The sequence below is a fragment of the Octodon degus genome, unplaced genomic scaffold, assembly GCF_000260255.1.
Source record: "Octodon degus isolate 3935 unplaced genomic scaffold, OctDeg1.0 scaffold00021, whole genome shotgun sequence".
Taxonomy (NCBI): Eukaryota; Metazoa; Chordata; class Mammalia; order Rodentia; family Octodontidae; genus Octodon; species Octodon degus.
Genome location: NW_004524597.1, coordinates 1846241 through 1874113, shown reverse-complemented (window position 1 = coordinate 1874113; position 27873 = coordinate 1846241). Strand labels below are relative to the sequence as shown.

At 39.8% G+C, this 27873-nt stretch overlaps 1 protein-coding gene across 1 annotated transcript in view; it reads right to left on the bottom strand.

The window, feature by feature from the left end:
* Nucleotides 1-27873, bottom strand: part of Grin2a (glutamate ionotropic receptor NMDA type subunit 2A) — a 452129-nt gene that overhangs the window by 81497 nt on the left and 342759 nt on the right. Inside the window, exons 6-10 of the mRNA XM_004627768.1 lie at nucleotides 17227-17432; nucleotides 11441-11609; nucleotides 11192-11345; nucleotides 6012-6137; nucleotides 1721-1950 (exon numbers count right to left, since the gene is read on the bottom strand). Of these exons, the coding sequence (XP_004627825.1) occupies nucleotides 1721-1950; nucleotides 6012-6137; nucleotides 11192-11345; nucleotides 11441-11609; nucleotides 17227-17432 (885 nt within the window). The remainder of the gene's footprint in view (nucleotides 1-1720; nucleotides 1951-6011; nucleotides 6138-11191; nucleotides 11346-11440; nucleotides 11610-17226; nucleotides 17433-27873) is intronic.

Sequence of the window (27873 nt, the reverse complement as noted above, 5' to 3'; positions counted from 1 at the left end):
AGGCACATGCCACCACGCCCAGTCTCAATCGCAGTCTCAGCACATCGCGGGGACAGGACTGGTGTAGCTTGTGGTGCAGGGGATCGAACCCCTACCCCTGCGTTCTGCCTAAGCAGGTGCCTTAGTCCACTCAGCTATCTGGCTGGTCCAATTTTTTTCAGATTTAAACAATCACTCTTTTATTAATCATACCTCCTATTTGAGGTCCTTTCCCCCATTCCAGTTTTCATCACCTCAGTTTTATCTCCTTTCTGACATTTATCCTTGCTTGACATTTCTTCCTTTCTGATGTTTGGAAGTCTATTGTTTATTTCTCCCCACTGAAACTTCAGTTTGTTAGGACCTTGAGCTCAGGCTGCCAAGCTCATCCCCAGAAGCCAGGAAAAATCTCTCTGAGGAGTAATAATCTCCCCCATACCCAAAATTCCAGGAGAAGCCAACTGTCAGAAATTGTGAGCAAGACTTTGAGGCAGAGAACACAGCCCAAGCTTACTGAAGTGAAAAGAACTTGGAGCATTAGAGGAGGATAAGGGATCTTTGAGGAGCAAGCAGAAGGGAGGGAAAGAAAGGGCTTTGGGGGCGCCTGCTGCAGCACAGGTGGGAAGCCCCGTGCATGCGTGCGTGTGTGCGTGCGTGTGGGCGAGAGGCCAGCTGCTCACAGGGGCTTTTGTGAGGACGACTCTGTCTGCAGCTCAGCCTCTTATCACCCTTTTTGTGCCTCTTTGCACCTCTTTCACACGGTATACGCCCTTGGTAAGCTGTAAAGGCTTTTCATGGGCTGATTTCCTATTCAGCACTTTGTTGATGAATGCCAAAAGAGTGCACGCAGACTAATGTCAACAAGATAGGACAGGGAGGTTTTATAAAGATACAAATTATCCTCACACCCAGGAAAGAGAACATCGCTCTGCTGCAGTCTCAGCACTGCTGAGCTCAGCGAGTCGGAATTTGTTTCTTGAACTAAAATTTCAATAGGAGGATGCACCCAGTTTACCTCGTTTTTTCCTCTCTGTGCTTTTCTGAATAGTTGCTCGAGCCCCACAAACCTCATGTGGATTTGGAGGAGAACCGGGAGAGCAGGTGTGGTCCGCCCATCTTTCCGAGGGGAAAGTGTGTCTGAGTAAAAGGGACCTGGGGAGATGAGGTGCCTCCCTGCACCTTTCCTGTCGCTTACAGAAATGTCAGCAGAGTTCATGGGGCTGCCTAGGGAGGAGCAGCCAGGCAGTAATTCTGTCCCTGGGTGGCACTTAGAGATGACTTTCGTTCATGTAGGACATGAAGTACATGAGAGGCTCAACACAGAGCTAAGAGAACCTGTGGTCACGAGTGCCCCTGCACCCCAAGTTTCTCATTGTTTAGCTCCCAGCCCTTCTCAGCCTCGCCTTCTGCTGGAAGGCTGAGCTGCGGGTGAGTCATAGAGCTTTAGTCGCAGCATCCTCACAGAGATTGTATAAATGTGAGAAATGGCCACGTGGGGGAAATTATGCTTCCAAATTAGATTCAGAACTCTTTAAGCCTTAGGAGAGCTAAGCTTAAGTTCTGTTCCTAACTCTATTTAGAAATATTCCAATCTGAATTAAGAAAAAAAATTATTCTTACTTGGAACTTTAGAGCTGAAGACAGTTGGGACAACAGGCACCTGAGAATCACTTGTTTTCTAATGACAGCAGATGAGATCAGCCCCAGGCCCTAGCCCAGCAGGAACGTGAGACAACCTTACCTTTTTGTCACTGAGGCCAGTCACTTGGTCCACAAACTCCTCCTGGATCATGAAAGCAGCCAGATTGGCCGTGTAGCTGGCCAGGAAAATGACGGCAAAGAAGGCCCACACTGACACCATGATCTTGCTGGTTGTGCCTTTGGGGTTCTGGACAGGCACAGAGTTGTTGAACACCAGGCCCCAGAGGAGCCATATAGCTTTCCCGATGGTGAAAGAAGGCCCGTGCGGTGCTGCAGAAAACCAAAAAGGACATCCTCGGTGTTTGTTCAAAATGCACAGTTGTGCATGTGCGGGGGCAAGACGGTGGCCCCCGCAGCAGTGAAGGGGCCAGAAGCTGGAGCCCTGTACTACCTGTGCCCTGTTGTAGCCCTGCAATAGAAGCCACTCTGAGCTTCTTTTTTTCTTTAAAATTAGCATCTTTTCCACATTTCTATCTAACTGCATTTGGCTACATTTCTTGAAAGACAGGGGGTGGAAGAGAGAGAGAGAGAGAGAGAGAGAGAGAGAGAGAGAGAGAAGAAAGAAAAAAGAAAGAAAAAAGAAAGAAAGAAAGAAAGAAAGAAAGAAAGAAAAAAGAAAGAAAGAAAGAAAGAAAAAAGAAAGAAAGAAAAAAGAAAGAAAGAAAGAAAAAAGAAAGAAAGAAAGAAAGAAAGAAAGAAAGAAAGAAAGAAAGAAAGAAAATGATCATGCAAAATGCAATTTTGAATGAGAAACAGTGTTACAGCCTGCTTTAAATTTGGACTTGCTTTCCACTTGGGGAAACCAATCTGATTAATAAATGTAAAGAAAAGCTGACACGAACGGAGCTGGCGGGGGGAGCCTTGCTGCTTTGTATGCATCAGATGTGCTATCAGAGAAGAGCCATGCAATTCATTGGGACTGATGTTGGATATTCAAATTGGATTGTCGCTAACAATTGCTCCTGTTCAAATTCACACAGAAAGTGTGCACAATATAGAAATTAGACCAAAGCCAATTTCTCTGCGAATGGAGACATTCAGGGGAAGAACAATAGTGCTTAATTCCTCCAGCACTTCACAGATGGAAGACATCTCCCTGCAGGGTTACGGAAAATGAACTCTGATATCACAGAGCTTTTTCTTCTGTGGAACCTTACAACAGCTATGTGTCCCTTCTAAGATTCTTAAATGCTCCTTGAAGCAGACTCAATGAAAGAGGCAGAACAATAAGTGAAAATTTACTTGGATGGGGCATACGCAAGCTGTAAAACACATTAAGGTTTCCAAGCCTTTGTTTTATATGAAGAAAAAAAAAATCAATTTATGACCTCATTCCAAGAAGAGGGGAAAAAAAGTCTTCTTTTAACAGGAGGTTAATTTTTATGTCACTTAAGTAAATGAAGATATGAAAACATGATCTACTGAGGCTTCAGTTGGCAATGCAAGCAGACTGTGCAATAAATAAATGGCAGAAGTAAATTCAAATTGATGGAAGTGAAGAAGTTCTGGGCATGGAGCCGAAAAAGAGCAAGTGGTCTGCACACTAGTGGCTGACTGAGCTCAGGCTCCACTACCCTCATAATGGGCCTCTAATAGAATGCAGTAAAGAGAAAGTAATTCTGTTCTCAAACTTGCCTGTTTCTTTTTTGTCTACTTTTATGATCTTCTGGCCTCATTTCCAAGAGGCTGGGAACTCTTACAGAGAAATACCTAAGATCAATCCAGTTGACTTCATAAACTACTTACTTTCATTAGAAATGCATGTTGATCAGAAATGACAGCTACTTGGGAAACAAAAACAGGTAGTTCCAGCACTGCTGGGAATTCCTGATTAGTGAACGCTGTTGCTGGGCCCTATCGCTTTCCCAATAAAGCACAACAAAAGGTAACATAAAACCATTCTCCCCAAAGACATAGGAGCTACCGTTTCCTGAGAGTTGTCAACATGCTCATGAGCAGGAGACAGAAAATCTCGACACAGTGGGAAGGCTGCCTGCTGCATTTCCTTTTTTACAATAGTCCCCTTCTGCATGCTTCTGCGTGGGGAGAAGCTACAGTGACAGTCTTAGCATCAGTTGTGTCCTCCATGGTGGGCCTCATGTGTGTCTGCTCAGCTCCATCTTCTTTGCCCTCATTGGACACTGCCCTTAAGTCCAAAATACTATAAATTTTCCTCCTTGGAAAACTGTGACACCTTCTTCATGGGTCTCCCCATTTCCACTGCTGCTTGCCCTTCCTGTTAACTTCGCAGAGCACATAGTAACCTCTACACACTAGTCATCCTGCTTCCTTTCCCTGGTATTTTGAGGAAAATCTGCCAGGCTTGTTTAGCATGCCCTGCCTGCCCTTTATCTGCCTTCATTTCATCCTATTACCCATCTCACGCATTCACATCTCTGTTTCTTAATAGGACCTTGAATAGGACTTTGCATTTGCTGCTCCCTCTGTAGGAAATGCTTTTCCTTCTCAACCCTCAAGTCTCAGCTTAATGTCACTGCTTTTGAGTACCCCTTGCTATTTTATCATGCCATCTAATGTAGCACCAAATCACTACCTGCACCAAATCACTCTGACTTCTTCTATGTGTTTTATTATTTTTTTTTAATACAAAGTCTCACTATACAGTTTGGACTCATCTGTATACAGTTCGGACCCCAGTTTTGGGGCTGGCATAGCACACCCAGGGTTCTGAGTCACGCGTAAGGTTCTTATGCTTGCCAGGTCAGTACTTAGATGGCCGAGCTATCTCCCCAGCCCTATTTCTTCTATTTTTAAAATGTATTAAAATCTGTGATGATTACTGTATGTGTCTTTGTGCCGCCTCCACAACTAAATCCTGAGATTCCCTGAGAATAAAGAAGCCTCTACCTGGTTCAACTTGTTATCTCCTACACCAGTACAGTGCCTGGCACACAGTACTCATATAATAATTATCCACCCAATAAATGTGTGAATTCAAAATAGTACAAATGCTCATGGCAGAAATTTAAAGTTCTACTTTATACCAGCAAACTTACTCATAGGAAACTATCCCAATTCCTTCCATCCCAAGATGGAAGGTCTTTTTGTGAAGGCTGGAAATCTCCCACTTAAACATAATCGGATAATTTATCACATTTTACTGTTTCAGTTGATTGCAGATGGTTTATGTAGTTATCGCTACTCTTAAGTGGATAAGAAGTGGGAGGATTTCAATAAAACTAAGTTCCTGACAAATTTGATTGGCCTGCTGGCTGTTTTCAATATTAAATCTCCAGGTGAAAGTAATATATATTGAACTATAGTGCCCCATTCAAAGGGGCATTCGAGACCTCAGGGTGTCTGTTCTTTAGTATACTGAATCATTTCTCAGGACAGAGAATTGGTGCTCACATCTTTGTGATACCATCCACATATAAAGTGCTGTGCATTATGAAAAATCTGCTCAAATGATACAGTGAGTTGAGAACTAGCTTGAGTGGGAGGCTCAGAATAGGTTACCACCAGTAGAGGTCTCCCGAGTGACTTTCTTATTTACCAATTATCCCATTAGCAAGTAGTGCCTGAAAGTCAGGCAACATCAATGTACGTCAAAATAGTATAATTAAAATTAATTTTAAAAAGAGAAAAACCTAACTCTTTGGGGGAACATATCATTTTATAATATTTATTGTCAAATTAAAGTAAATATGATTCAATAATTTGAAGAACTTTTTCTAAATGTATTTGGTACAGGGTCTCACTACACAGCTCAGACTTGCAGTGATCCTCCTGTTTACAGCCTCCCCAGCCCTGGGATTACAGTCATGCATCACCATGCCCAATCTTGGTGGCCAGCTCAGTGTGCCCGGAGGTGGGGCTGGCATGGCATGTGGTGCCAGGGATCAATATGCTTGCCTAAGCATGCACTAAGTCCACTGAGCTATCTTGTCTTGAAAAATAGTCTAGACTATATTCTCTAAGGCATTTTTTTTGGGAGGCTGAAGTTGAGACTTCAGCCCATGATACTACTATTTCTTTTGATAGGTGTTTTGAAAATTAATTGTCAAAAATCTTCTTCAAACGTGCTTTCTCAAGAAATTGATTATCAATGATTTTTACCTAACAACTACTGCTTTCACATCGTAAGAAGATTAAAATGTTTCGTTTTGTTCTACCCTTTTTCCAGTTGAAATGAATAAACCACACTTGTCTGCCATTAGGATTATTTAATATTAATGACCCAGAGGCATCATTACACTGGTATACTAAGGCAAGATAGGACAATGTATTCTAAAACAAAAAAATGTCATGAATGGTAAATGGAACATTATCATTTCAATGTTAAATTGTGCTTATGCATGCTTCCTTACCTTTCCCTTTGGCTAAGTTTCTGTTGTATCCAACAGGACTGAAGTATTCAAAGACAAAAACAGCTATGGCAGAGACAATGAGCAGCATCACAAACATCATCACCCACACAGAGGCGCTGAATGGTTCTGTAGGTAAACACAACAGAGTAATAGAAACAAAGTCCATTAAGTCCTCCAGCAAAAAGCCCACTTGCAGACACAAGCTCCAGTTGTGAACTGGCCATTCACAAGAAGCTAGCTGTTTTTTATTCTTACACTTAAAACCACTCTTTATTCAGCAAAATATTTGAGGCCCTTTATAAAACTGCATGTATAATATGATAAAAATAGATAAAAGTAAATGACATTTTTACAAATCAGGTCAAGAATAACAGAAACACAAAAGAATGATAAGACCAAAGGAGAAAGTCAGGATGCAAATAAACAGGCCACCAAGTGGAATGTAATTACAGAGCCACCCACTGAATCCAAGGTGGGGAGGAATGGGGCCAGATTCAAGTAGCTTATCACAAAGCTTCTGCAAACAGGTGTGACTTTGATTTTTGTTTTCACTTGTTTTATTATATACTGGATAAATGATGTGTGGGAAGGGGAATTATAATGTTCTAGAAAGGACTGTAAATCATAACATTCACAAGAGTATTACAAATTCACAATCTGCCTCTATGATGCTCCATCTGTCCTGCTGTAGCCAGGTGAGTGCTCTGTACTTGCTGTACCTTCCTGTTGCTGATAAAAGGGTTAAATGCAACTGAAATCATTTAACATGATATTTCCATGAAAATTCAGTGAATATGCATCATTTAAAGAAGAGAGGAACTCTGGAAGGCTGAGGGAAGGGAATTGCAAGTTTGAACCCAGTCCAAGCAATTTAGCAACTTTGTGAGACCCTTACCCAAAATAAATAATAAAAAAGGCTAGGTTGTATCTTGGTGCAAAGGCCTTGGGTTTAACCCTTGGTAGCAGAGTGGAAGGTGGAGGGGTAGAGGCAGTGAAGTGGTAGGTGGATTGGGTAGGTGGTGATTTCTCCCCTAAAGGTCACTTTCACCTACTAATTTCCATGTAATTTAGGCAATAGGCAGCTGTCTCAGAAGGACAGGCCAATTCATAAAGTTCTCAATTTTAAACATTCTATAAGTAGCACGTTTTCCTATAAATAGTATCTTTTACTAAAAGATGCTATGTAAAATAAATTTGCATTTTTATTCAGCCTGGTTGAGGATATGAACGTTAGCCATTGACGTCATTATTTCTAATATAGGTTTATTAGAAAATCAACAGAGAGTAAAACTTCAAGAATGACTATACCTCCACCTGATTGTATCAATGGGAACATCAGTGAACTGACAACTCTTCTCCTCAGAAGTAAGCATTTTCTGCCAGGATAAAATATAATAAGTGCAATGATACCTCTTGAATATTAAACATCTTACTATTTTTCTGTTGCATTCCAATGATGCTAGTAATAGTAATAAAAACTAGATTGACTAAAGGCCATCTTATTGTTGTCTGTGACTATGTGACACAGCTACGGGTCATCACAAATTCTAATTTACTAATGTTATTTAACAAGAAACTAATATAACTGAAGCTTTAACTGTATCTGATAACTCAAAAATTTAAACAAATGCTGTGCAATATAATTTTGATAATGTAAATATGTTAAAAAGAAACAGGTAATGACACAACTTAACACAAGATGAACTCCAAAGAATCAAGGACACAGAAACTGAAATTTATCTTGGTTAAATTTAGCTTGAGTGGTAAACAATATTATGTTCCTGAAATCAGGTAAGTTTGGTAAAGAGCTAGATGCAGAAAGGAGGTATGTAAATTAATAGTTGGGAGATTTAAAAAAAAATTAGTATTCAAGAATAGAGATGTTAGTATAATTCTTCAAGTTGGACATAGGAATGGGATGGTGTTTCTCCCAGAGGAAGATCACTGTGGTGGGGACATGAGTGTGCACTGTAAAGCACTCAGGGCTGGGCCCTGCATACTGTGTACCTATAATAAAACAAATGCAATCAGTGTTTGATGCCATCGCTGAAGCCAGAAATGGTGATGTGTTATCCATGGTACTTCAAAAGTGCCATAAGTTAACAGAGTTATTAATCTGATAACTTCCACTTCTCTGTGGCTTGTGATAACATTATTTTTTTAAAAAATGGTGACTTTTCTGAATTGTTCTGAGAGGAAGAATCTGTAAACCTGCAGGAGATCTCGCTGGGCCGACACATCCTTGTCACTAACACAATGGTCAGAAAATTAGATGGACACTGATGAAGCAACTAATGGATCCCAGACCATTTTTAACTTGGAGCTGATGGTCTTTGGCCCCTACTTGTGATCATAGCAGAGAGGTCAGAGCATTCTGCTGCAGTATTCTGATTTTAGTAGATCGAATATCTCCGAGTGTCTAGAAGGACTGCTGTTTTCAGGCACTGCACGTGGCTACCACATGCACACCACACAACAAAGAAAAACATTAAGACATCAGTGAGGCACTGTCCATATTGACTAAGAAGTGACCAAGAAGTATTTTAAAATTGGTACGAAGTATATGCCTGAAAAAAAGATTGAACATTTGTCCACAGGAAGGTTTCAATCTAAGAGACGCCAGGTCAGCATCTCTTTGGATCAAAGAATCCAACCTACTTGAAGAGCCTTTAGAATAAACTAGATGGAAACATCACAAGAGACGTCATCGCTGTCCTTGAAAAGTCACTGGTTACAGTCTTTACACAAAAGCATGTGGCGTTACCTGCAAGTGTTTCCAATGCGGGTTAATGGAGTTTGCGGAGGATAGAGAATAGGAAATAATGAAGAGCAATGCAATCAGACTCTGAATGTTTTGGCTCTTCCAGATGACTGAGCGGGTGAATGGAAAAATGTAGCTTAGCATGGTTCATTATGACTTTCAAAACCTGCAGATAATGACTGTAAATAAGGGGTGCACAGTCAATCAAACAGGGATGTAATTTAGTGACTTGGAAAAATATTAAACCTACTGCATAAAAACAGCTTTGAAGACAGTCTCCTCTGACTATAATTTATTTTATTTCATTTTTAAAGGTAGAGTAGAAAGCATGGGGGGGTGCTTCCTAAATTTAACAAGATACTTGACTCTTTTCATGGAAATGTCCTACAGATACAGGTAAGATAAAACAATCTAGAGAAACTGGGTTGAGGCCAGATTCAATATCAGTGACCCATTTTCATGAGACAAGCCAAATGATCTTTTTCTCTCTGATTGAACTGGGAAAAAATTTCTCAAGTGCAATAAGAAGATATGGCGTCACATTCTGAAGGGTTTTTTAATTTACTTGCTTCTTCTTCCATCTCTTTTTTTTTTTTAACCTCTGGAGCAGAACCTCTTCACAAAAGGGTCTTGATAGGCAATGGGGAAAATATGACTAGCGTGACTTAGGCATGAGTATCCATCTAGTAATTAGGATTCTACACATGTCAGTATGAATCTGTTGTATTTTTGCTTGAGTAATGAGGATCTTTATGATATTGGTATACATATATATGCCAGCAAAAAGGGACGAAAGGAGCATACTGGGCTATGTATTTGTCAAGCTCCATATAATGCCAACAAAAGTTACAAAACTTGAGGCAATGAGAGTAAAATCAAATCCAGTGAGTGACAAGGATTTCAACAGCTTAACTGGATTATCAAAAACAAAAATAGCAAATCCATATGCCTCTATGAGTAAGGCAGTATCTGGAAATCCTGTTAGTTAACATTTCACTCAAAAGAAAGAAGCATGAAAGCTTCACTGGATTCTGACATAACATATAAAGGAATATGTCAGACAAATAAGACTATGGGCCCAGGGTAGGCATCCACAAATTGGTTATAATAAGCAATTTTCTTTAATAAGACTTTTAGTGTCTGGAAAAAATGTTAGAAACTTAGTTGATCTTAAAATTGTTTTCCCTCGCTCATGTAGTTTTTTATTAATAGTTATTTTAATCCCCCCAAATTTAGTATAAACCCATGTATCTAGGTATTCCAAGAAGGAGCTAATTATTTTTATTTTATTTATCTATTTATTTGGTACAGGGTCTTACTAAGCAGCTCAGACTCATAGTGATTGTCCTGTCTAAGCCTCCCGAGCTCTGGGATTACAGGCATGTGCCATCACACCCAGTTTCAGTGGCCAGGGATCAAACTTGGGTCCTTGTGCATGCCAGACAGGTGCTTAAATCACTGAGCTCTCCCCAGACTGATTTTGAATTCCATGATCTTCAACAAGGTAATTAGTGAGACTATGCAACAGTTGACATAATGCTTTAAAGAAGAAATTAATAGTGTTTTGGACATTTCATGAAATTTTGACTACCCTAACCAGGCTACCTACTGCATAAACAGTTACAGTGCTGAGAATAACTATAAAAAGAAAATATAGAGAATATAACTTCGCTTTAGAAAAAAAATTATGTGAACATATAAATTTATGAAGTTTTTGACTATTTCATTTCATGAAATAGTCAAAAGTATTTTCTGCTCTCCAAACTATTTGGCTCAAAGAATAGCCCCATTTGCAATAGATCTCCTTAATTTTAAATCAGTGTATGCTCTTCAGACTGTTTCTATTTTGCTTCTCAGAGTGCTGTCATAAATCACTGTGTAGTCATCATTTTCCCTCTTGATGGGCTGATTCAAATTAATTGTGGACAGACAGGTTATTTATTTCTTAAATATTTGCAAGGCTCTAAGCAATGTATCTATTAATTTACATTTTCGAGAGTTAAGACTGGCATCTAAATGTATGATAGTACTTTTATCAACAGAAGTTTCCAAGTTAAAGATAAATGAATGATGTGGACTCCCTGAGGTGGGTGTGAATTGAAGTAATTCAGATGCAAAACACTCTGAGAAAGCTGAATCTGATAGGTCAGTCTGTACCTTTTACTTATTTATTTTTTTCTAACACGAGGGTGTTCTACCATTGAGCTAGATCCACAAACTTTTTATCTTTTGTGAAACAGGGCTGAACTCAGTTGCCCAGGATGACCTCAAACTTGCAATCCTCCCGTCTCAGCTTCCCAAGCAGCTGAGTTTACAGGCATGTAATGCCACACCCTGTTTGATCCTGTTACATGAGCCACAAGAAAGAAGACCTATTATTCCTTGTAGAGAAATAATACTCACTATGAAGGTCACATACCTAGAAAAGCAGAAGGTGAGACAGTGCCATTGCTTCTTGAAACCATGACGCTGATCCCTGTCTCCACAAAGGGTACAGAGAAGTCCACCACCTCGGAGCGCTCCTCGTTGATGGTGAGGGAGCCAACAGCCATCACAGCCCGCTGATAGACCACCTGGATCCAGAAAAGAGCAGTATGTTCACCCATTCTTCCCAGCATACCTAAGACTTAACAGGGGACGGAGAGCCAGAGGAGGGAAGGCAACGTACTTCACCAATCATTCCATTCCACACGTTGTTAACCTTTTTGCCGTGCTTCCCATTGGTCACCAGGTAGAGGTCATAGGTGAACTTCACGGTTCTTGAGAGCTTCTTCAGGATGTCGATGCAGAAGCCTTTGCAGCATTTTTTAACATTCATCCCCTCATTGGTGGAATTGCTGTGGAGACAATCATAAAGCCACAGAACTTGACTACTAGAAGGTGAGGACATTTGGTTGGTGACACTCTTGCATACTTCAAACAGAAAACTGTAGCTCAGAAAGGGGAAAGTGACTTTCCCTAGGGCACACAGTGAGGTTAGGACAGAAAAAGTAGAAAGTGTTCTTAATTATAACAGTTCTCGTGAAAACAGCTAACACTTCCTGCGGAATTATTATTGGCTAGGAACTCTGCTAAAAGTTGTGTGCTAATTGTTAGTTTACCCTCCACATTTGACAAATTACATACCATTTGTACCCCTATTAAACAGGTGAGAGTCACCAATCCTTATTTTTAAGAGTTTACAGTGCACTTTTTTTTTTCCAGAACCGGGGATTGAACTCAAGTCCCTGAGCTTGCCAGGCAAGCACTTATTCCACTGAACCATCTCCCTGCCCCCTACAGTGCACTTCTTTAGGCCAAGAGTTTAGTCATCTGATGTACCTTGAATCATAAAAACATACAAGAACTAGAAAAAGGCAGATGTGAAATTCTCAAGTGAAGTAGGATTTTACTTCATCCTCTAGTTACAAGTCCTTGAAACCAAAGGGAAGAAGTGAAGTCTCTAGGAAACTGTGAAGAATTAGGAAATTTGGTTCTACCCATGCGGGAGTCTGTGGACTCCACTTTTGATGACAGAGCCAACTGTATCATAAAGATTCGCTTGCAACATTTTTCCTACAAACCCACATGGCATGAAATGCAAATGGTGACACTTAGGAGAAGGGAGGTCTTTGACCAGGAAAAGGCCTGATTAAGAGAACACTGCCATCTGCAAGCATGTCTTGACATGCATCAAGATCGTCCTGGTTGTCTTGCTCCCACCACCCTAATTTATTCACCTGGCCAAGTCCTACTCAAAGGACATCTACACAAAGCACACACACCCTTAGAAATGAAGGAAATGCTTGCATTCCCAAACTAGGTGATGAAAAGCAGCTGGGCAACTCATGTGGGAAAACCAAGGCCTCTCTGAGCAATATACTCAACTACACTTTGAACCAGGGCATCCCATTAGCTTGACTTTGCCTCGGCCATGCATGTCAGGAAATGTGTGCTCTATTGAAAACTATACTTCTGGCACACCTACCTTTTGGCATGTTAACTAAAAATGATGTTTATGGAAACCTAATATTGTAATAAGGAAATACTTTCCCATATAATATGAAAAAATAGATCCAAACAGAAAAATCATAACTATGTAAAAGCAGATAAGTTTATAAAATAGCTGGATAGAAAAACAGTAAAATATAAAGCATGGCTATTTTTGAACCATAAAAGATTTCTTCTTTGTTTTGTTTTTATTTATTTTTATGTATTTAGTACAGGGTCTCACTACACATATCAGACTTGTAGTGATCCTCCTGTTTTCAGTCTCCCAAATGCTGAGATTACAGGCACTCACTACCATGACCAGTCTCAATCAGCGGTTCAGTGCACCTCAAGGGCAGGACTAGCATGGCACACCAGGGATCGAACCCCAGTCCCTGTGTTTGCCTAAGCAGCCATGTTAATCCACTGAGCTATCTAGCCAGCCCTCTTTGTCTTGTTTTTGAGATTTCCCCCAAATAATCTAGTAAGCATGGACCGAAGAGTTGAATGTCCACTACACTCAGAAGCACAATTATATATCTGTAGCTATGTCTGTGAATGTAGACAGATTTGGCATTATAACTTTGAGTTAATGGAAGTAAGTTGCAAATGCCCCCTTTTCAGTGTGTTCCTTTGTCTGGAATCACCAACTTTGCCATCCTTTCATATTTCCTTGCCTTCTATTCAACATTCTGCTTCTGTTGGCCAGAAGAGTTTATAGTGCACTTCACTCTCTATCTTAGACACTGGGTGACCTGCTCTGATCTACTACAGCTATCTCACAGGTAGTGGGAGCCACATCTGTGTACTGCATGTCCACAAATGTTGACTGGTTGGCTCCATGCTATAGACTTCAGGAGTGAGTGTCTGCCCCGCCCCCACCAGTGACCCAGAGCAGAGAGGTTAGGCTGGTGTTAAAATTACCAGAAAGGTGATAGAAATACATTTCAAGTACATTAAATCGATGGCAGGTTCAGGTGCCATTTTTTTCTTAGTACACACAGCTCTGAGAAATACGGCAAAATCAAATTCTTTCCTTTCTCCTTAAAACTATGGTCCCTTTTCCCAGCTTTACTTATCTGTATCTCTCTCACTCTCTGTTCTTTACTTCCTCCATCCCAGCCTTTTCTTTTACCTTGTCAAGATTCCTCGGTAGGGGAGAAAAGGTTAGACATAGATGGTCAGTGGTACATTGTTGCCCAATGGTCAACCATTCAAATCTTCCTCTGTACTGGCAAGCCAGAACTTGGAGACACAGGATAGAAAAGGAATGGAACAAATGCACCAATTTCATGTGTCCTCGCACTAATGAAAACTCAGACCAAACTGTAATTGGGAGCTCCTGCTGGGTCCTTTCCCAGCCCTTAGGTACCCATGAACTTTCTCCAAGCTCTTTGGTCACCACTCAAAAGAAAAGATGAATTGTAAAAACAATCGGGTTCCAATAAGATCCAGCAATATCTCTAGCTTACTGGCCTCACAATTTCTCAGTGCATCCAGTAGATACAAACACAGCCATGCTGCTCATGTAGAGCGATGTACAAATCCTGGGTTGGATGTGACCAACCAAGAAAACTCAGATCTAAGCCTCATGACTCAGAACTGGCATGCATTCAGAGGTTGACACTCTTCAGGAAGACTGGAAAGATTAAATAAAATAGAGTATCTATACCACTTCTCATAATCCTTTAAAAATAAATCTCTTCTCTTCCCACCAATAATTTGACTGTTTAGAACTTTAATTGACAGTATGGCTTTTTTTTTTTTTTTTTCAGATCAGGTAAAAAAAATTTCCAATTTTTTTCTCCATGCATTTAAAACCCACTAACAGATTAGGATGAAAATCTGATTTTTCAGGTCATTCTGGCTTTTTAGGTTAATATGTTGCCTCCAGACTCCACCATTTGCCAGAAGAGAGAAAACACAGTTTTCCCTGGGTGAGTACTACTAAGAAGGCAAATACGATCACTTAGTCTAACAGGAATCCTTTTGCAACCCATTGGCCGGCCTTAAATCTTTGGCTTTGGGAAACATAACTGATCTAATCTGTGTTAATGTCAGCATTAATAGATCCTAGTGTTTTGCTATTGATCTCAGCTAAGTCAAAGACCTCTATTTCACTAGGATACCCAGGATTCATGTCCCCATGTGGAACAGGGAATACTGCAAGCTACCACTTCTGTAGAGGAGCCAAAAACATGAATTTAATCTGCCTATAATCTTCAACAGAAAAATCAATTATTTTAAAGAGAGCAATTCACTTGGATTCATTTTTCCTTAGAGTAATATAGCTCAAGATTTTGTGCTCTCTATTCATCTTCACAGCTACTGATTTTAAAGATTTCAAACTCTATGTATTGATTGTGAAGAATAGGTCTCCTCACTTGATGGCCCTGTTGGCACACAGCAACCATCATTATAAAAAAAAAAAAAAAGAAAGAGTCCTACAGAAGTTATGGACTCTGCTTCATGTCAGACACTCTGCATTCTTCATGAGGTCAACTTCTATTCAGAGAACAGACACCCTAATTACAGCCTCCTTTGACAACTTCCCCATGTTCTCACCCTTCTTCCTGCCCATCCCTCTCTGACATTCACTAATTTTTCTTTGGTTTCCCAAACTTGTCCACTTCTTTCCTGCCTCAGGGTCTTTGACCCAGTGCTTTGCTCTGCCTGAGAGTATCTTCTTTTGGACTTTCATGTGGCTGGCTGTATCTCATTCTTTGTCCTTTATCATCTTAAACCTGACCTTGACCCTGGAATTCCCCCATGTGCCCACTGTACTCTCTTATCATACAACTTTATTTCTTTCTGTATAAGGAGGATCACAATGTGAACTGCCCCACTCTTTCACTGGTTGAGAGGTTTTTTCATGCATCCTTCATATGACTGCAAGATCCTTGTCTTTTGCTTTATTTGTTTATCAATCTCTCCACTGTGCCCAAGACTGTCCTTGACATATATACTGTGCCTAAGGAATATTCTGTATTGATTTGATTATTTTTATTTATACTATTAAATCTATGCTATTTAATTGTGAAGGATTTCAGCAAAAACCATTCAGACATCATTTCTTGCCCTGCCTCCATGAGCCTCAACTTGTCATCTCCAAGGGACAGAAGTTTGGACTGTTTACCAAAGCAAGGCTCTTGTGCTTGGAGCCATGGTGGGGGCACTGGAGAGGAGGAAGACTATTTGGGAGGGATATTTATAATCATTTCATCATCTAGACAGAACTTTAACCCCAAAGAGGCTAACTTCAATGGCTGCAGTGATAAAATTTCCTCCAAACCAAAATGGGCATTCAGCAATCACATATACTTTATAAAATATATACCCTGATCTCAAGCATTGAGATATGAAGACTTGTATCTTGGGGAATAAATGACTTGGATTAGAGTCTTAAGTGGAGAAATAACATTATTCATTTGTCATCTAATCATTCAACTAACCTTGGAGTATTGTGCTCTGTACTTGTCACTAAGAGTACAAAGATTAATAAGCAATATCTTCTAGCTTTGGGGAGCTTATCATTAGGGGAAAAGACTGACACACTGTAAGCTATAAAAATTGACAGTAAGGATAGAGGTAGAGATTATCTGGGGTACAGTGTAAGCAGGCAGAGCTAGCCCAGTTTGGGGAGGTAGTGGCCAAACTTAAAAGATAAGTGGAAGTTGGGCAGGTGAAAGGAAGTGATCATAAAATATAACAGCATGCTTTCTTCTTCTGTGAGCCCCCACAAGGGTGGTCTAAGGTGAGTGTCTACCTCAGGAAAAACCAGGGCCTTGGACTTGATCCTGGAGGGATTTCTGAATCTCCAAAGGATACAAAGACTAAAGTGGACCCTTAATCCACACTGTCAGCTCTTTCTCCAAACATAACAAAAGAGGAGATGGCACAAACACAGCACAGTCAGGATATTTGCTACCTGGGTTACACCTGAAAATCATGTGCAAGGGGTGGCCACTCTCAAAGGGAGGGGAGTTTGTAACTTTGAGAAGTGTGGACTTGGAAATATGAAAGCTAGAAGGGAGGACAATGCACGAGGGAAGGGGAGTATGAAGGGGCAGGTAGCAGCACATAAAGGAAATCATTCCGGAGGGAAAGACTAAAAGGAACTGCTGATTCCATGAGACGGTTAAGAATTCAGCTGCAGAGCCAGACAGACCAACATCTGAGCCATACCTTCTCCCTTGCTCAATGGCTTTGAATGTGTTTCTTAATTTTCCCATAATCAGTTTTATCAACTTACCACAGGCAAAACTAACTGTCTCATACTGCTATTGGAGTTAAGTAAACTTCAACTTGGTGCCTCTGCAGGCATTAAGTCTTCTGATCTATTACTGTTTTATTATGATGACAGCATCTATTTTCTATTACATTTTATGGCTGAATTACAGGTGATATTATGATCACTGACACAGGCTGTTCGAGAGGGTTGATGGCACACAGGCAACAGTGTGCTGGCCAGTCGTGGGTACTCACTTGATCTTGACAAACTTCCGGCAGGGTACGGTGTTCCTCACACAGGTCTCAGTCAATGGGTCTATGTCCTCCACGATGACAAAAGGGGCTTCCTCCAAGGTGACAATGCTGAGGTGGTTGTCATCTGGCTCACAGTCAGAGAAGGACTTGTACCTTGGCCACACAGCATGCCTCAGGCTCAGGGTCTGATTCTCCCACTTGCCCACCTGCATCACAAACACAAAGATGCTGCTGTATGTTCTTGCACCCCTGACTTCTAGAAGGGTTAGTCCTTCCCCACTGGAGGCACAGGAGAAGATATCATCAGTCTTACAGGTCGTTTTGCTGTGTAACTCAACACTTGCATCCACTTAGGTGCTGAGGAAAAAAGAAAATCAGTCTGTGGGGCATTTGCCATTCTGGCCCCTGCAGAGGCTCATCAAGATGTGTGTCTGGGGGTGATTCAGAAGCACTGGTACTTCCAGTGCTGCCTGGGTAAGGAGTTCTAATGCTCTTTCAGACTCCAGTATCATGGATGTCATGGAAACTGATAAACTTTTAAATCAGAGAGGTGTATGTTTGAATGCCCCCCGTCTGCCACTCTCTAGCTGTTCAAAATTAAGCAAGGTCTAAAGCATCAAAGCTGCTGCCTTCTCATCTGGAACCTGTGCACAATTCCACTGTCTTCCTATAGATATCATGGGACCCCAACAAGGCAGTGCACGAGAACAGAAGCACAGTGTGGGGCAGGCAGCGTAGACTCCATGCTTTTCTTTAAAATGTGGAAGATAAAAATGAAAAAGGGGAAGATAAAAGGGTGCTAAGAAAAAGGAAAAGAAGACAGGTGAGAGGAAGATGCAGTTCACAAGCACATGGGAGAAGCTTGGATGAACAGAACCACAAAAAGGAGCAGAGCGGGTGTTAGAAGCACCATCTCAACCCCAAATACACTTCTCCTGAAGTTGCAAATTAAGGCAAACTTTTATTAATCTGCACAGAATGGAGATGGTTACTGCTTAGCATACATCAACAGCTGTCAAAATAGAATCGATTGTATTCCCTCGGAGCAGCACTCGGCATCTTAGTGAAATCAAATTGAAGGCTGTATGTTTTGAACCGTAATTCTATTTGACAGCTTATTGGCACTATTCACATCCACACCGGGAGCAGGCTGCCCTCGCATCCCACTTTCTCGTTCCTCTTCCTGCCCCCACTTGCAGTTGTGTGACACCACAGGTCAGCGCTTTCTTTGTAATACCAACCTCCAGGAAAACACCTCCTCTAAAAAGCTAAGTGCCAAGTGCCAACTTGTCTGCTGGCGTGACCCCCTCATCTCTCCATGAGTATCACCAGAAATGAGTCTCAGACCCTTAGAAAGAATCGAGACAGGCTGAGCACAGGGGGGGACAAGGGCATGGAAGAGGACAGAATCCTCCCTGCCTGAGCTTACCTCATCATTAACCTCTCCAAGCTTTACTGTCTACACTTTTCACAATCACAGTAAGAGCTGAATGAGCCAAGCATGCACACAACACATAGAGCATGGCACATGACACACGTGCTGCCTGTTATTCTGCCTGCTGTCATTGGCATTTAAGACACACTGTAAATATCACCTGATCTCATCATTCTTGCTCTCCCTAGTCATCTGTATCTTTGTACTCATTTCCATCATAGCATTTTGATACTATAACAATCTCACTATTGAACATTGTGTATGTGCCAATATCACCACTTAATCTAACACACACACACACACACACACACGCACACACACACACACACACACTAAATGCCACATGATGAGGATTATAAACTCAATTTCACTGTTCAGGGAAACTGAACCACAGGGAGGTTATGTAAGTTCTCCCAACAAACACAGCAAGGAAGTGGTGGAATCAGGGTTGTACTATGCAGCTATCTGGATCTGATGAAGTCTCCCCACTAAGGACACAGTGCTTCTCACTGGGGCCTGGTAATGATGCTACAACCCAAGGCCTTCCCTCCCTTACAGATGTAGCAGCTAATGTAGCCAAGTAATCAAAGTTTAGGCAAAGCCCACGTACACAAGAGAATCTTCAGTGACGACTTGACCACATTCCAAACCCACTACCATGGGAAAAACTACAGCCATGGGCTAAGTTGTCGGGAAAGAGGTTGCAAAGTCTTCTTGGCTTCAGGAGCACAACAACTGTAAATCCTCCCAGCCCTGCTCCTGGGAGCAGGTGGCAGGGGTACAGCTCTTAATCAGAAGCCCAAGATGCTGCGTGAACACTGCCCTGGCTCCTGAGAGCTCTCACCTCTGAGTCCAGGATGCTCCTCGGTACCCTTTGAAACACCACCATGCCCCCCAGTTATACGAATGTTCTAGACCAGAAAGAGAACAGATAGATATTATTCACTTTCCCCCTCTAAAATAATATTTACTAAGTACAGTAACCAAATCAATTGTGGAATGGTTCCGCAAAGATTCCTTCATTCTGTAAGTATTGATTGCATGGCTGCTTGGCACCAAACACTGTGCTATACACCGCAGATTCTGTAGTGTGAACAGCAAAGGTCTTGCTTGCTTTGGGTTCACATGCTAAGTAGGATGACAGGGGTTCATCGTACAGGAGCAAGAAGTCTCTGCCTACACCTGTGCCTTCAAGATCTCTGTGTCTTTTCTCTGCCAGTAGATTGGGTACTTTTGTTTTAATATTTAGAACTTTGACCCATTTGGATTTTAGTCTAGTGCCTGGTGCTAGACATGGGTCTACTTTTAAGCTTGGGCATGTGGAAAGCCAGTTTTCCCAACATCATTTATTAAAGAAGCTATCTTTCCTCCAGTGAACATGATTGGCCCCTTTTGTCAAAGATAAGGTGGCTGAATGTGTTTGTAGTTATATCTGCATCTTCTAATCTGTTCCACTGATCCTCAAGTCTGTTTTTTTCCAGTACCGTGTTGTTTGTTTCACTGTAGCTTCATAGTATAATTTTGAGTCAAGGATTATGATGCTCCCTAACTTCCTCTTGTTGCCCAAAATTGTGTTTGCTATTCTAGGCCTCTTCTAGCTCCAAATGAGTTTTAGGAATTTTTTTCTAGTTCTATGAGATTGGGATTGCAGTAAATCTGTATAACAATTTTGGGTGTATGGCCATTTTTATGAGGTGGTTCTCACCCGTCCATGGGCAAGCAATATATTTCCATTTGCTGATATCGTCTTCAATCTCCTTTGTCAGAGTACTGTGCTTTTCATTTTTTGGTTGGTTTTTTTCTTTTTTTTTTTGGTTTGTTTCTTGATTTTTTTGTTTTTTTTTTTTTTTAATGCTACAGCAAAGGGTGTGGTTTTCCTAATTTGTCTCTCAGGGACTTTGTTATTTGTGTACAGGAATGCTACTGATTTTTGAGTGCTGACTTTGTATCAAGGTACACTACTGAATTTGGTTATTAAATCTACAAATCTTTTGGTGAAATTTTTGGATGTTCTATGTAGACTATCATGTTATATATGCAAATAATGATAATTTAATTTCTTCCTTTTTATTTGTTTCTTTAATTTCTTTCTTCTGTCTAATTGCTCTGGTTAATGTTTCCAGAACTATATTAAATAGGAATATTAATAGTATACATCTTTTCCTTATTCCTGACTGTAGAGTGAAAGATTTCAGTTTTTGACCATTTAGTATGATGTTAGATGTTGGTTTGTCATAGATGGCTTTTTATCAGATTGAGCTACAGACAATCTATTCCAAATTTCTACACAGTTTTTATCATGAGTAGATGTCTGACTTTGTAAAAAGCTTTTTTTTTTCCATTTGAGATAGTCATGTTACATATATTTTGGCTCTATTAATGTGGTGTATTACATTTATTGATTTATATATGTTGAACCATCCCTGCATCCCTGGGATGAATCCTACTTGGTCATGGTATATAATCTTCTGGATGATTTGCTACATTCTATTTGTGAGTACCTTATGGAGCGTTTTTGCATCTGATTGCATGCGAAATATAAAAAGAATTAACAACTGGAATCTCAGCTCATTAAAAAGCTTTTGTAGAGCTGGTCAAATAGCTCAGCAGATTAAAGTGCCTGCAAGCAGACACAGGGGCCAGGGGTCGATGCCTGGGCCTGCTATGCTGGCCCCACCCCTGGGGTGCCCTGAGGTGGCAATTGAGACTGGGTGTGGTGGCACATGCCTGTAATCCTAGCTCTTGGGAGGCTGTAAACAAGAGGATCACTACGAGTCTGATCTATGCAGTGAGATCCTATACACTCTGTAGATCCTTCCCTAAATACAAAAGAAAATAAGCCTTTGTACGACAAAGTAAATCACCAACAGAGTGAAAACAATCCACCAAAAAGTTTAGCTATTTGTCCCTCGAAGTACTTATATCTAGAACATATAAAGAATTTTTAAATATCAGACCCTCCAAATTCAAAGACAAAAGTTTAGCTATTTGTCCCTCAAAGTACTTATATCTAGAACTTATGAAGAATTTTTAAATATCAGACCCTCCAAATCAAAAAATGGGCATCTGAGATGCATATATACATCTCAGATCAAATACAAATGTCAAATAAATACATGAAAAAATGTCAACATCATTGGTCATTCAAGAAATGTAAATTTAAAAAACACTGAGATTTCATCTCATTTCAGAAAGAATAGTCATCATCAAGAAATCACCCAGGACTGAGGAGATGGCTCAGTGGAATAAGAGCTTCCCTGGCAAGCGCAAGGCCCTGAGTTCTATCCCTGGTTCCCCCCCCAAAAAAAAAGAAAGAAAGAAAGAAAGAAAGAAAGAAAGAAAGAAAGACAAATCAACCAATAACAAATGTTGAAGGGACTATGGGGGTAAAGAACACTTCTTCACTGTTGGTGGGAATATAGACTGGTCAACCACTGTAGAAATCAACATAGAAATTCCTCAGAAAAGTAGGATCATGGGTCCCATTTGACCTGGCTATTCTTTTTTTTTTCTTTTCAAAGTTTTATTGATAAACATATAGCAATGAGACAGTTTCAAATCAAATCGAAAGTACAGTTTCAACAAATAATACACTGCATATATTCTTCTTAGTGGTTAATTGCTGTACAAGATGTAGACTTGTGATCCTACTTACAAACACCATTAGAAAAAATCATTCTATTCATTAAGAGAATGCAACTATATGGGCATCTTTTTTGAAGAATTTGAAGAATTAAAAGCATCATACCACAGCAATATATGAACACCCATGTTTATAGCAACACAATTTATAGTAGCTAAATCTTGGAGGCAACCTAAATACCCATCAACTGATATACTGATACAAAGATACATTCTTGCTTCCAAGAAGGCACTTGAGCACCAGCAGATGTGGGGGAAGGGACACAGCGGGCCCACTTGGACTGGGCTCAGCTAGAAGGAGCTAAACACAATAATGAAACCCAAGTCATGTCCTGCCAGTTGAGCTAGAATTCAGTAGATCTAGACCTACGTAGTGCTTTTGTGAGGTTGCTGGGCCCAGCCAAGCCCAGACCAAGGCCTAGGCCTGGAGGAGCGTCCTCGTGGCACAGCGGTGCCAGCAAGTAACTGGGATGAACTAGTCTGCCTCGCAGACACTAGGTGAGTGAAGGGGAGGTGACCAGACAGAACTCAGGAGAACTAATTTAAATGCAAATTCCCAATTTAAGATCTGCTTTGTTAGACACCTATAATATTTGCTCTTAGGGTCTAAAGCGCAAGCCCATTAGCCACAAAAGTTTGTCAATTTCTAAATTTCACTAGCTGTTATTAATATTGCTAATTATACTACTGTAAATGGGAAACCATATCTGCCTTAACTACATGTACAAACAAATGGGTTTGTACTTTAGACTATAGGAGCAAACATTATAGGTGTGTAACAAAGCAGATCTGAAATTGGGAATTCATATTTAAATTAGTTCCAGCAACGAGAGAAGAGTAACTAAGACAATCTGTAACTTACTGTTTGCTGAGAGGGGTGTTATTTAATTTCCATATGTTTGTGGAGGTTTTGTGATTTCTTTTCTCATTAATTTCCAGTTTCATTGCACTGTGGTCAGATAATATACATGGGAAAATTATAAGTGTCTAACAAAACAGATCTTAAATTGGTAATTTGTATTTAAATTAGTTCCCCTAAATTCTGACTGGCCACCTCCCCTTCATGTACCTAGTGTCTGCCAGAACCTCAGTTCTGCCTGGTCATTTCCTCTTCATGCTCCTGGAGTCTTCTAGACAGACTAATTCACCCCAGTTACCTGCTGTCACCTCTGTGTATTAATACCCACCTCTTGGGTATTAATATCAGGAGGTGCTTGGGTAATAATCTCACAAAAACACTACACTTAAGGACAGAGGACAGTGCCAAGTGGAAACCAATATCTCACTCTCAATCAATAGAGAAGGCAAAATCTTAGGATACACACAAAACAAGAATCTCTGACACAGGAGAGATACCCACCCCCCACCAAAAAAAAAAAAAAAAAAACACTTTTTACAGAGAGGCTCTGACTGCAGTGTTACCTACAATCAAACTTTCACAAAAAGGTACCATGAAAATCAAAATAAAGAGTTCTCTCTGAAATAGAAAATGACAAAAAAAGAGGAGATGCATTCTCAGGCCCAAGACCCACCCAGAACAAACCCAGGAGACATCAGTATAGATGAAATTGGAAGCCACACACCTGAAATCACTAAAATAATAGCAACTGAAGTAAAGAAACAACTGCAGAGGAGAATAGAGGAAATGAGATCAGAAAAACTCTCACAGGTAAAAAAAAAAAGAAAAGAAAAGAAAAGAAATGATAACTACAATGAAAGAATTACTAAGCTTTTCTAAAGAAGACATTGATGAAAAAAATGAGAATAGAAAAATGATGGAAAACTTGAATGAACAATAAAGGAAAGAAATAGAATGCATGAAGCAGATTCAAAGAGATATACAAGAAATGAAAAACTCCATTAAAAATTGGTAAAACTATTTGAATGAAAGTGAAAACAGACTTTCAGGCCTTAAAGACACTATTGCAGCTAGTGAAAAGAACAACAGCAGAAAGAACACACCAAGGACAGCAAACTATTAAACACAGTAGAAAAGCAGGAAAACAGCATCAGGAAAATAACATGACAAACATAAATCAATACATATCAGTTATAACCACCAACGTAAATGGATTCAAATTCACCAAGTAAAAGAAATAGACTGGCAGAATGGATTAAAAATCAGAACCCAACAATATGCTGTACACAAGAAACACATTAACCCACAAAGAAATTTATACATTGAAAGTCAAAGGATGAAAAGCAGTACTACGTGACCCAGGAACTCAGAAAAAAATGGTGGTAGCTATTCTGTTCACAGAAAATCTGAACTTCAAACCAAGAATGATCAAATGAGATAAATAAGGTCACTATATGCTGGTTAGAGGAAAAATTCAAGAGGAAGAGGTAACAGTCATAAATATGTATGCACCAAATATGGAACACACAATTACATATGACAAATTTTAAAGGACAAGAAAAATCTAATAACCAATATCACATTCTTAACAGGGGACCTTAACACCTCCTTATCTCAAAAAGGTGGGTAAAACAGACAAAAAATTAGCAAAGAGGTAGCAGAATTAAACTAAATCTATAAACTAAAGGACTTAGTGGTCATATACAGAGTGTTCCACCCAACAACATCTAAATATACATTCTTTTCAGCAGCACATGGGACATTTTTTATTTTCTAAAATAAACCACATAATAGTCCATAGATCAGGCTTAAGTATATGCAAGAAAACAAATTTTCCGATGTATATTATCTGACCACAGTGCAATGAAACTGGAAATTAATGAAAAAAGAAACCACAAAATCTCCACAAACATATGGAAATTAAACAACACCCCTCTCAGCAAACAATAGGCTACAGATTGTCTTAGTTACTCTTCTCTCATTTCTGGGACAAATACTAGACACCCAAAATGAAGGAAGGAAAGGTTTATGTAGCTCACAGTTGCTGCAGGTTTCAGTCCCTACTCAGCTGGCTCCAAGGCGGAGTGGCACATGGCAGAGGGCAACCTTTCATGGCTGCGGCAAAGAGAAGAGAGCTAAAGGAGTGGCAGCAGCTCAGGCAGCTAGCCAGCCTCTCTCTCCTCCTTACGCTGTGATGCAAATTACCTTTCCCAGGCCAAGTGTGGCATCCACATCCACAATAATCAATCACAAACTCCAGAAGCCACCCCATGACTGCATGTGGCTTTGGGGGGACTACTAGACACAAACCATAACACAGATGAAATGAAACAAGATATTAAACAATATGTACAATCCACCTAGAGTGTGCCTAAGGAGAGTCACATGGGGAGAAAACCCTCTCTCAGGCTTTCACAGAGAGCACATTGGCCAAGCAATGGCAGTGACTCATCCACATGGCTGCACTGACAAAGGTTCTACAATCTGAGGTACAGGATCTCAGGATAAATCCTGAGGGGATTTCACTGACCTTCTCATACCCAAAAGCTACAACTCTTGTTGCATAGGTCCTGCTTTACTTGGTCTTAACCATCCAGCAGAAAAGTATGAAGACGAAATATAGGAAGTAAAGCCATGCTGTTATGTTGAGCTGTGGGGGACTCAGGTCAATAATTTCTAACATTGCCAGTTAAACAGAAGACCCAATGCTATTATGGGCTACTGGACTCTTTTAGAATATTTTGCTGAGTTTACACACCTATAGTACTCAATAACGGAACTTAGAAAAAATGGGGTATACAGATGAATGTCCATTTTGTATCTGTGTATTCAAAGTGGTTGGGATAGATATATAGTTACATTCTGTTAATGAATAGAATGATTTGTTCTAATGATGTTTGTAAATAGGATCTCAAGTCCGCATCTTGTACAGCAATTAACCACTAAGAAGAATATATGCAGTGTGTTATTTGTTGAAACTGTACTTCTGATTTGATTTGGAACTATCTCATTGCTATCTGTTTATCAATAAAATTTTGAAAAAAAAACAATATGTGCAATCCAATGAAAATTCAAACAAAACTTACTAGAATTTGTGGGATGCAATGAAAGCAGTTCTCAGAGGAAGATTTATAGCAGTGAACTCACACACATTAGGAAAACAAAGCAAGAACAAATAAATACTCTAATAGTGCACCTCAGCCTTCTAGAAATAAAAGAAAAAGCCAAGCCCAAAGCCCAAAGACAAGAGGAAGTTATAAAGATTAGAGCAGAAATTAATGCAATTGAGACAAAGAAAACAATACAAAGAATTAATGAATCCAAAACTCGTTCTTTGAAAGACTAAACAAAATTGATAAACCCCTAGCCAACCTCCTCAAAAAGTAGAAAGAAAAAACTCAAATTCAAGCAATAAGGAATGAAAAGGGAGAATTTACTACAGAGTCTGTGTAAATTCAGAAGATCATCAGCAGCTACCTTGAAAATCTTTACTCACAGGATAGAAGACACAGAAGAAATAGACAGATTCCTAGACAGGTACAAATTGCCAAAACTGAATCAAGAAGACATAAAGACTCTGAATAACACAATATCGGCCGATGAAATAGAAAATACAATTTAAAAAAATTACCAACAAAGAAAAGCCCAGGTACTGGTGGATTCACAGCTGAATTCTACAAGAAATTTAGAGACTTAATCCCAATATTCCTCAAACTCTTCAATGAAATTGAAAAGGAAGCAACACTCCCAAAAATCATTCCTGGAGACAAATGTTATATTGATACTAAAACCAGAAAAAGATCCAACCAAAAAAGATTATAGGCCAATCTTCCTCATAAATATAGTTGCAAAAATCCTCAATAAAATACTAGCAAATAGAATATAGCAAATCATCAACAAGATTATACACCAAGAGCAGGTAGGATTCATTCCAGGTATTCAAAGATGATTCAGCATACACCAATCTATAAATGTAATGCACTATGTCAATAAAGCCAAAACCAAAACCCACATGATCATCTCAATAGATGCAGAAAGGCTTTTGACAAAGTCCAACACTCATTCATGATCAAAGTCCTACAGAAAATTGGAATAGATGGCCTGTAACTCAACCTGATAAAAGCCATTTATTACAGACCAACAGGTAACATCATCCTAAATGGAGAAAACCTGAAAGTTTTTAACTCTCTAATCAAGTACAAGACAAGGATGCCCTCTATCACTACTTCCACTCAATATAGTTCTGGAATCATTAGCTAGAGCCATTAGACAAGAAAGAGAAATAAAAGGAATAAGAATAGGCAAAGAAGAAGTTAAAGTTGGACCAAGGAGATAGCTCAGTAGAATAAGCACCTACTTGGCAAGCGCAAATTCCTGAGTTCAACCCCCAGTACCATTAAAAAAAAGTTAAACGATCATTATTTGCAGATGACATGATACTCTATTTGGAAGACCTAAAAACCTACACCAAGAGGGTCCTAGAATTAATAAACAAATTCAGTAGCATAGCAGAATACAAAGTCAACACCCAAAAATCAATAGCATTCCTCTTCACAGATGACAAAGTCACTGAGAGACAAGTTAGGGAAACAGTACTCTACACCAGAACATGCAAAAAAAAAAAAAAAAAAAAAAAAGAAAGAAAGAAAAGAAATACTTAGGAATTAATCTAACAAAACAAGTAAAAGATCTATACAATGAAAAGTACAAC